Below are 11,006 nucleotides of genomic sequence, written 5' to 3'. Positions count from 1 at the left end.
CCCCCCCGCCTCTGCTCTGTGTATGTTTTACATATAAGGTAGGGTTGGAAATGCTGAAGTCAAAATCATTCAGGATGCATAATTTTTTTGGTTTGGCCTTAGTGAAGACCTGGATATTCTGAACAAAAAGCTGTGGGACATAAGTTGTCCTGAAGTCTATTCCTGATTATCTCATTGCTTAGGTCTTACTGATTGAAAGCAAGGCTTAATTGTTTTTAAGGAGTAAAACTAACCTGTCTGCATTACATCATAGAAATGCAAAAACCAGAAGCCAGTTTTCTTGGGTTGTGTTTGTAACTCCAAGTTGTAGCTGAAGGTATATTTATGTACGGGGATTAGTGGACTGACTCCCTTAAGAGCAAACTCTACCTCTGCAACAAATAGAGCTGTTTGTGTGATAACATCAGCAACGTGCCCCTGACTTAAGTTTTTAACTTCAGGGACACATTGGTCTCACAGGTCCTGGGTCTAGGAAATGTGTTTTCTCTGAAACGGCTAGGTTTTGGTTTTTTTTCCTGGACTTCATTGCAACAGAATTCTATACAAAAATGATGTATTAATGCCTTCTTTTTAACAGGAGAAAGAAACTGGAAACAAAAGTGAAGAAACTTGAAGGTAACTTTCTACGTTGTGTTACTGTGCTGTTGTCCTACTCCATCTCTTGATTCCTTTTTATCCTGGTTAGGCTAGACTGGCCACTGGATACTAAATTTGGATACTTCTTATTCAAAGAAGCAATTGCAATTTTCTAACTCTGAGGCCCCCAGGAGCAAGGCAGGGCAGTACTATGTGTGGTGCTTAGTCTCTGAATTACATCAGCCCGCCTGCAAAATATTTTCTGTTGAGTATCTTAGGCATATGGTGTAAATGAAGTTGGAAGGGAACTTTTGGTCATGAAAACATCAAAGGATGGAGTCTGCCCAGCCTTTCCAGGGAACTCACTGCATGACTGTCTTCATGGTGAAAGAGCTTTTCCTTATAGCCGGTTGGAAACCCTCTGGTTTCAACTTACAGCTGATGTCTCTCCTCTTCCCACCATGCATAACTGAACAGTCTCATTCCATCTTCTTGATACCTCCTTGTGGGTACAGGAAAGCTGCTCTTGGATCCCTTCTAGGGTTTTTTTTTGTTTTTTTCTTTTGCCTCTCAAGCTAGTTAAGTCTAGTTCAATGAGCCTGTTTTCATAGGGCACATGCTCCAGCATTCTAATAATCTTGGCAGGATTCTTCTAGTTGTAATCACAATTAGATATGTAGTGATCCTGACACATGTTTTCTGATTTTTAAATATTCTGGTAATTGATTTTTGGTTGGTTTGTTTGTTTTGTTTTTAGGTAGAGATAAAGCACTTGCCTTGTGACACTGTGTTTTTCTTGTTTTGCTAGCAGACTGTGGGTATGAATAAAGCATTCTGATACTTTAACTTGGCAAGGCAAGTGTTTTCGTTCATGACACACAGCTGTGCTTACCACAGTTTAAAGTACAACGAAGTGAGTGACTTGCATCTTAGTGTTAGAAACCCAACAAATGCCAACCTCATTTAGTTTAACCAGGCCAAGTGCCAGGTCCTTACACGTCAGTCAGGGTAATCCCAAGTACAAGTATAGACTGGGTTGAGAATGGATTGACAGCAGCCCTGAGGAGAAGGACTTGGGGATGTTGGTTGATGAGAAGCTCAACGTGAGCTGGCAATGTGTGATGGCAGCCCGGAAGGCCAACTATATCCTGGGCCGCATCAGAAGAAGTGCGGCCAGCAGGTCGAGGGAGATGATTCTGCCCCTCTACCCTGCTCTCGTGAGACCCCACCTCGAGTACCATCTCGAGTGCTGGACTCATCACAAGAAAGATATGGACCTGTTGGAGCAGGTCCAGAGGAGGGCCACAAAGATGATCAGAGGGCTGGAGCACATCTCCTACGAAGACAGGCTGAGAGAGTTGGGGCTGTTCAGCCTGGAGAAGAGAAGGCTCTGGGGAGACCTTATAGCAGCTTTCCAGTATCTGAAGGGGGCCTCCAAGAAAGCTGGGGAAGGACTTTTTACAAGGGCATGTAGTGATAGGACGAGGGGGAATGGCTTCAAACTGGAAGAGGGGAGAGTTAGATTAGATATCAGGATAACACTATGAGGGTTGGTGAGGCACTGGAACAGGTTGCCCATAGAGGTTGTGGATGCCCAACCCCTCAAAGTGTTCAAGACCAGGCTGGATGGGGCTTTGAGCAACCTGGTCTAGTGGAAGGTGTCCCTGCCCATGGCAGGGGGTTGGAACTAGATGATCTTTAAGGTCCCTTCCAACCTAAATCAATCTGAACTTATGATTTTGTAAATCCTACTGTACAGGATGTTTATTTTGATGAGCATTTTGGAGTTCCATTATGTGGCAGCAAGGTTTCTTGCCTTTTTTTTTGCCAACTTTTTTTGCCTTTTGCCCCCAAAACCTTGAATTCTGGCACAGCTAGAACAAAATACGGTGAGATAGTTTGGTTTAGGTCCATTTTAAGTGACTAGTTTATCTGTTTTGTTCTTTTCTGTGTTCATTAAATATCCCAGACCCTGTGTTTTAGCCTGGTTTCGTTGTCAATCTGAAACTTTCCCATGATTGTTTTTTGTCAACCTACCACCTGAGCTGCCCTTTTAATGCTCTTTCTTTTGGTATGCTCTCTTCTGTGATGTGATCTGATCAGCAGGCAGGTTCCATCTGTCTTTTCTCTGCTGTCCATGTATAAGTCACCAAGCTGATTTCTCGGGAGGTCTCTCAAGTATCTTTTTTGCTTGAGAACTTCCCTAGGAACGTCACGTTCAATCCTCACTTACCTTCCCTGTACTCTTTATTCCCACTGTTCTTCAGGTACTCTTCTGTGTTTATTAGTCTTGACTGCTATCTACATCTTTCTAATGCAGTTGGCTATGGTGTTTTCATCTTTGAAACAGAACCTTCTTTTAAATAAGACAATAAAACACATGAAAAAAAAATTGCACCTCATTCTTAATTTTATTCTCCTTTTCCACTTGTTGTATATTGCTTTACAGTACAGTATCATTACAATATGACCCACTCTTCATTCTTGCATGTGGTGAGAAAAGTAATAAATGCATTTCAGTAGTTCAGAACAGTAATTATGCAGTGGAAGACAACATACTTGTATGCATAACTTGTTGTTTTAATGAGCCAAGATATAACTTCAGTGGATTTGTATATCGCACTATCTACCTTTTTTCTGGTAATTTGATTTGCAAACTGGTGACAAATAGTACTTAAATTAGTTGTCTTTTATATTGTAGTTTCTAACTTTGTTTCTCTTTCTCGAAGAGGCTGCAACAAGGCATATGCAGGACTTCAGACAACTGAAAAATGAAAAGAAAAGGCTCGAAAAGGAGCTAAAGAAGGCACAAGTAAGACTTTCTTGATCTTTTGGATGAAGCTTCTTTTAGTATTTCTGGGGGGCAAAAGGAAGCTACTCGCAATAGAGATACTGAAATAATAAATTTACATTTGTTGCGGGTATTGAGTAACTAAGCATAGCAAATCACTTTAACAGGATTTTTCCAACTGAAGCGTGACGTTTGAAATGTTGATTTAGATTTCATGCTAATTAAGAGTAGATGCTCTACAAACTATGTATGGCATGAAAAATTAATGTTACTTAATTTTAATAGGGAAAACTTGATGGTGTACATAAAGAGAAGCACAGAAAAGGTAAGCGTTCACCTTTGATTATGTTCAGATTTATGTGTGGTATTGTTCTGTTTGAACACTTCCTTTTCCCCCTTCTCTTTTTACTAGTTAAGCATGTGGAGACCCAGAGTTCAAGTGAAGATCTTACAACGGATATAGACAAAGGTAAGATTTTTTGCAGGACTGTTCTCTGTGTGGAACCAACCGTTATGAATTTATGGCAGCTCTTCTGGAGTTGTGTTTTTGGAAACAGAGGATACTGACATAAATGCTGTCGGAGCAAATGTGGTTGATACAAATATGTTACACTGATGAAGGACTAATGTAATAGATGACTATTTTCAGCTTTGCAGTAAGGAAAATATTTGGTTTGTTAAAATGACTGGTCTACCCCATACACATATGGTCAACTGGTGTGCAATTATGAAACAGAAGGCCAACACTGAGAAAAATATGAACAAACTTGTCTTTTAAGCCCACTGAAATGGTAAAGGAAGCATGCAAAGCAAAAGACACAAGATAGGAGTGTAATCTGCTACAATTTGTATGTGAGGCTCTGTAAATCCAGCAGAAATCCAGGATGTATAGTTGTTTCTTATCCTATTGACTTTTTTCCCTAATGATCTAAAATGTCTGCTGCAAATTATCTAACTGTATAATGGAACAAACTCTTTCTAAACTTGCTCTAAAGTACTGAGGCCAAACTTTAAGCAAATTTATTTTTTGAATTTTTGCAGTCTTTTAAAATACTAGTATTGCTTTTGAATTATTTAGAAATTCTGAAGGCAATTTTCAGGCAAAAGAAAAACTTCCCTGTTCTATTTCTTGCTTTGCAATATTTGTATATAAAGTTTGTTGCCAAAATTAAACTTCTGAAAAAGGTAAACCTAGTCAGTTCTCGTGTGTCTTTGTATATTTTTACTGCCTTTTGGATTGTACTAAATTGGTACCCAATTTCATCTTTTAATTTTTAATTAATGGCAAAATGTGAAAATTAACATCTGAGCTCTACTTTGAGCTTCAAATAGCAGCAAGGCTTTGTTACTAATGAGAAATTGTTAGTGCTGTTAATAGCTGTCATGTAGAATTTGGCAGGTTTTCCTCTGATGCACTAAGGTTTTTTTTAATATCGCTTCGTAAAGTAGCAGTTTGCTATGGTCTTTGGCTTATGGCACAAAACTCATGGTCTCAGTTCCTCATTGTTGGATTTGATGGTAGTTTTGGCATAAGTGAGGTGCTTGTGTATTTTGAGTTTTTGGTCTGCTTCTTCCTCTCCACCTGCCCTTCTGGTTTGGGGGCTAGGTTGTTTGGCATCACCCAGCAACGGTGCTGTTAGAACTCCAGACAGTGTCTACTAATGTTGTGGCCTGATTAATTCAGACACATTTAATGTGCTGTTACTCTATGGTAAGACTTAAGATGAATTACTACTGAGTGGGCATAAAGAAAGAATATGATATTAATATTTCTTCCTAAAAGATTTCCTTCCCCATTTATATTCATGTCACCTGAGTTGTTTTAGAAAACTGCTTAATTTCACTAATGCTACATTCAGATCTGCTTTTACATTTTACTCTGGGGGCTGCTACAACTTATTTGCACCCTTGCTATAGAAAAGAAAAGCTAAAGCATCCTGCATCTGTTCCTTCAGTCTGCTTTGTGGCTATGGCCAATACAGGATCCGTTCCCTCAATGCCATCTAGCATTTCTTTTTTCCTGAAGCTAAAATGCCCCCATGTCCCTTGTCTTAATTTCTGTTGTGGTTATTTTTTATTTTGTTGTGGACGTGGCTGTGTTCTGAGTGAAGGAAAAAAAAAGCAACATGAATTCTTAGCTCTCTGAACAATTGAGGTTTTCCTCAATTTATAAAAATATTTATTTTAACAGAAAAAATAAAGCTCTTGTTAGAAGAACTCTGGATGTGCATTGACAGTGCAACAGGAAAGAGAGAGAATCAGGAAAATGATCCTATCTTGGGTGAGATGGCATGCAATGTCTTGAAATTTTCTTGAAGCTGTCTCTGTTTCTGACCAAAAATAAATATTGGTACATTTTTTCAGCTTCTTTTCAGGATAAGGCATGGGCTGAAAAAAGAAGACTGACTGTTACAGAAGGTAGGTTCCAGTAAATGTGAATTTATTAATATGCAAGTGCATTAATTTAGTGTTACTGGGATATTATCAGGTTGCGTACTGTGTGCTTAACTTTTTTGACAGACTTTAATACTTCCCTTGGTGATTGCCTGGTCAAGTACATGTGTGATTAGCATATTTGAGCAATAACTGGAAATATTAATTGGAACAGCCAAATAAACTGGAATGCTCTTCTAAATAAAAGCTGTTGTAATCTGCTGTTGCAGTTGAGAAATCAGATTCTTTTATTATCAGCTGCTTTAACTATTTCTAAGTAGTCAAAACTCACCTCTCATGTTTATACCTTAATTATTATATCATTATAAACTGTGCAGTATATAATGTGAATTACGGGATGCCAGCACTCTCTTTAGTCTGAAACAAACACATGGGAACATAGCTGGATTGTAAAATTTAAGAAGCTGTTACCAGCATTTTCTTTGTTCATACCTGCCTGAATAATAATAGATAACAGTGCATTAATTTTCATATTCATAATACAGAGAAACAAAATGCATAATTTGGTGATAGTTTTAATTTTGTAACGTGATATTCAGTATAATAAAAAAAACCTGACTAGTTATCCACATATACATTCACAGCAAACTTGAACTGCGTTAACTTCACATAACAGATGTCATTTTCCTTTTGCCCTCAAGAGTAACAGGTGCCTTGAAACTGCATTAGTGTTTCTGTAGTCGTCTCTCCAGAGTGTGTTTATTAATCTTTCATTTTTCTTTTATTTTCTTTGCTACTTTAGTTTTCTGTAACTCAGGCTGTAGAGATACAGTCTGGGATAAGTACCCTGGCTTCTTTAGAGCTTTGAAAGTGAACTGCTATCCTGTCTTCCCACCCTGTTAAGTCTGAAAATTTGCCACCAGTGTAGATCCAAATGAATTTAGTTTCAGATTTGTGTTCCAGTGGAATCCACTTAAGAGGTGCCAAAATTTATATTTTGTGGACCAGCTCATAAGCCAAGTTTATCAGCCTTACTTCCACCAGTTCAAAGCAGCAGATCTGTGGCTTCATCTCCAAAACTGAGCTAGACTGTTGTCCCCTGAGATTCTGAATTTCATTTCTTGATCAAGGGTCAATCAAATAACAAGAACAAGCACAAGAAACTGAAGAGTTTGAAAAGTGGGTGATTTCAGGGGTATTGGGTTCTAGTGTCATCCCTTTCCCATATACCACAAGGGGAAACTTAGATTCCAGGAGCCTTGTTCCATCTTTCCTATTTACATCTCAAGGAAGCTACAGTACTTTCACAAAAAAAAAGCAATTGTCCATAACAGTCCCTTCTAGTCAGTCCCTCTTTTGCTTTTGTTGGAGTGGGTAGATACCACAGAAATACTGCTTTCTGTTGCTTTGGGTTTTTTTTTTTTGGCTGTTTTTTTTTTTTTTTCTCTTTAAGCCTCAGGCAGCCATCTTGTTGTTCTGCCTCTCATGAAAGTGGCCATTACCTTGGATTCATAATAGCGAAGTGCTATGTTTACAGATGCAGTCTTCTAGAAAAAAAAAAAAGATCTTAATGAGTTTGCCCTAATTTCTTGTCCCACATCACAATGGTTTCATCTTAAAAAGCAAATCATCTTGATGGTGGTATTACTGAAGCATCTTTTCCAGAGAATGTAAGTTCATCTGACTGGATCTAGCCTTTCAGAAAGATACCTGTTTGGACGATTTCTTGGTACACTCAAGTGTGCTATAAAATATCCAAAGCTTTGCGTTACGGTCAGTGCCTTCTCTGTTCCACCAAGGTTGATACCACTTTGAATGGCTTTCGTGAAGAACGTGTTCATGTGTGAAAACTGGAAGACTCATCAGGCTTTCCATTCATGTGCCATTGTGAAAGCCTCATAGGATAGTGGAGTTTTTCCAAACTTAAATTAAAAGCAGTTTTGCTTGGTCTTGATATTGTTAGAAACCTGCCAGTAATAAAGTTGACTGTACCTGCAGTTGACTGTCAGGCCAATAACCTTAGACCATAATCTAAGGTTAATAGGACATTGCTGTTTTTTCAGACTTCGGAAAACTGTTTCCCATTGTAATTTGAGCATAAAGGCACTTATGTTGTGAATAGGCATGTGAAGAAACATTTGAAGAATCTTGCAGCTCGATGCTGAAAACTTTGGTAATTTGGATTCTCCAACATGCACTGTTCGTATGCAGGCTTATGGTGAGAGGAGATGAGGAAAGATGGGAAGACCACATCTGGCAGAAGCTGAGCCTCTTCAAGTAGTATGTATAATGGCATTCTGAGCTAAATCTGGCCTACTGCAGAGCTAAACCCATCTTATCTGATCAGGCATTTGCAGTCACTGTGCTGATAGTGATGAATTTTTGCTGTAAACCAGAAGAGATTCTATGGCTAGATGAATTATTTTGATAAAATATCCAGCATCTTAATCTGGCCCTTCTTTTTGAGAGAAAAAAACAGGACTTGTTTCAGAAAGTTTCCTGTTGTTTCGGGTGGGGAGAGAAGAGGACATTGTTTTGCAGCAGTGAATTGCCATGCAATGTGGACAATCAGAAGCAAAGATTTAAGTTGTAAAACTCAATTTGTTTAGTACCAAAGCAACCATGTTAGCACTGGATTGCTTATTTCACCTCTGCTCTCCTTTCTCCATTTTTCATCAAGGAAGTATTATTTCACAATAGAACGTGGTAGATTTTGATGGTGTTTTCAGATCAGAGTAATCTTAACCTTTTCTCAGAAGTAGGAGAAAGCAACAGTATAAGGGTTTGAAGCTATATGGACTAGATCCCATTTTGTAGATTTGAGGACAAAATGTAATCATTTTGGTAAGTGACATAATGAAAGAGTATGATTCCCTGCGCAAAGTAAAACTGTGAAATACAATCTTTGAGAGGATCCTTCCAATGAGAACGGCTCAATGTCAGTAGGGCTTTTCCTGAAGTTCAGACAAGGGTGCCAAAGAGTTGGCTGTTTCCTATAGAGAAGTTTACTATAGCCTGAACCTTTGAAAATTGCTATGTCAACTCTTCATACAGATAAGGAGGTAACCATGAGAAAAGCATCTCATTTCTAAAGAAATTCAAACAAAGTTATCAGGGACTGAGTTGGCAAGGGTTGAGGAGAGAAGGATGGAGAACCTCTTAGTTATTCAGAAATTATATCTTTGATCCATTTTTCAAAGGAAACTTCTTAGGGGGAGGTGTGTATCAATGTTCTTGGGCTCATGACTGATCTTGAGAGTATAGATAGGATATAAAGTTCCTCATAACTTCATACTGTTGTGTAGTTCACTGTGCAAAGTAAACTTCCCAGTTGTCTAATTGAAATTCTTCTAGGGGCAAAATATGGGACTATGTGTTTCTGCCTGCTTTAGTCGGAAGAAAGCTCTGAGCTTAGAACTGGTTGGCACAAAGGAACATCAAAGAAATCTAAGATTATATCTAAGATTCTGTCTTGGAGAGAACCGCCTTCTGAATTTTCCTGCTTTTCCTTGTTCCTGCTTGTGAATGATCTCCTTTTCCCTTGGATGGTCTAATGGGACTCAAATTGTAAAAGTAATCTAGGTTTTTCATGACAAGATGTAGAACATCTTGGAAGCTCTATGGGACCGTAGCTTGTAAATAGCTTTACAAAACAGTGTGTGATCTTAAAACTTGTAAGATGCTGCTTTGATCAAAGGTGGTATCAGAGCTTAGTTATCCTTGAGGAAAATGAGGTGGTGTGGCCATTTTAGGCTGAACAGTTTCTCCCTCCTCCTACTGTCCATTGCAGCAATTGAGGTTTTGACATGGAGCTGCTACATGAAGTGGCTGAGAAGGATCTTGGAAATAAGGTTGTTTGATCAATTTTCCTACTAACTCCTTAGTGGACCCAACATATCAGAATGTGCTTAAAGGTTATTGGGAGACAGACCTCTGGGAGGTCACTTTGATCTATTGAATTAAATTAGTATTTTCAAATCTGATGCTACCATTGGTGCTGCTTCAGGAGTATCTTTGCAAATTCTAGTAGTGGATAAACACAGACAGCAAAAAGAAGCACGCTATTCTTTTATTTTCCCAATAGAATGCAAGTTGTGCCAATTAAATCAATACATCCTCTGTTCAAAACCATTTTGTACTTGTGCAGTTCTTTGTACTATGGGACAGTACTTGGATGTACACAGAATAGGCTTGATCTCTTGCTTGAATACTCCTGATTCTGTGTCCAGTAGTGTTTGTGAGCACTATAAACAAGATCATACATACGAATTTCATATAAGAATTGCAAATACTACAGAGTAGGTTCTAGTTCCATGTGGCATACAGGGGGTTTGGGATTGTTGATTTCTACTGTTTTATTGGAGGTCATCTTTTCTCTTTGCAAAATCATATAATTTAAATTTCAGAAAACTGGGCCATCTTTTCACTGTTAAAAGTATCTAGCACAATTATAATCAATGTCTAAATTCTTTGTCTCTACTGTTTAGACTTTCCTGGGGCAATGTGTTTTGTCTGCAAGCATAAGAAATGGGTTACTGTGTAATAATAAAAGTGTGATTTGAAAAGAAACAAAAGTACAATGCAAAGAATCACACAGAGCATTTGGATGTGCTTTCTTGCTGCTAGAATAACTGTAAAACTACTATAGTTGACATTATCTTGAAAGGGTTGTCAAGTGCTTGGTATCTTTCATTGTCTTAGGGATTCAAACTCTTTTGTGCATAGGTATGTTTCAAGGGGAATCTCACTTTCCTAAAAGTTGTTTTGGTTTTTTTTTTAAGGTTTCAGCTTTAACTAAATCACATAATTAAAGACAAAATCCTGTACAATTAGACTCAATATTGAAATTTAAAGAACAAACAGTTTAAAAGCATATGGGTATTAAATCATAAAACTAGGAATATAGCCAAGAACTCCCTTACTGTGTTTATTGCAGGGTATAATTGTCAATGGCCTGCAAGTGCATGCTGCTGGCTCAAAGCTGCAGGTTGCTTTAAGTTGAGAATTACAGCCTGAGTGGGGAATGTCACTGCATGCTTGTCCTGCTTTTCCTGAACATCAGTTACTGGGCTAAAACTGAAATAAGTCATTGAGCTGTGTGGACCTTCAGTCCTACCCAGTATGGCTCTTCCTAATAAGAAAAAGTGGGAAGAATAGCCTTAATGATCCAAGTCAGAAAGTGGTGGAGGTGGGAGCTCTTTGCACATACATATACCTTTTTCATGAAAAAAAGAATTGTTTGTGA

At 38.3% G+C, this 11,006-nt stretch overlaps 1 protein-coding gene across 1 annotated transcript in view; it reads left to right on the top strand.

Moving 5' to 3' along the window:
- ICE1 (interactor of little elongator complex ELL subunit 1) overlaps positions 1 to 11,006 on the top strand; it is a 36,305-nt gene that overhangs the window by 8,887 nt on the left and 16,412 nt on the right. Inside the window, exons 6-11 of the mRNA XM_009895047.1 lie at positions 578 to 615; positions 3,306 to 3,388; positions 3,653 to 3,692; positions 3,780 to 3,836; positions 5,559 to 5,648; positions 5,732 to 5,785. Coding sequence (XP_009893349.1) covers positions 578 to 615; positions 3,306 to 3,388; positions 3,653 to 3,692; positions 3,780 to 3,836; positions 5,559 to 5,648; positions 5,732 to 5,785 — 362 coding nt within the window. The remainder of the gene's footprint in view (positions 1 to 577; positions 616 to 3,305; positions 3,389 to 3,652; positions 3,693 to 3,779; positions 3,837 to 5,558; positions 5,649 to 5,731; positions 5,786 to 11,006) is intronic.

Source organism: Charadrius vociferus, unplaced genomic scaffold (genome assembly GCF_000708025.1).
Source record: "Charadrius vociferus isolate BGI_N301 unplaced genomic scaffold, ASM70802v2 scaffold101, whole genome shotgun sequence".
Classification (NCBI taxonomy): domain Eukaryota; kingdom Metazoa; phylum Chordata; class Aves; order Charadriiformes; family Charadriidae; genus Charadrius; species Charadrius vociferus.
This window is presented reverse-complemented; position numbering and strand designations above follow the sequence as displayed.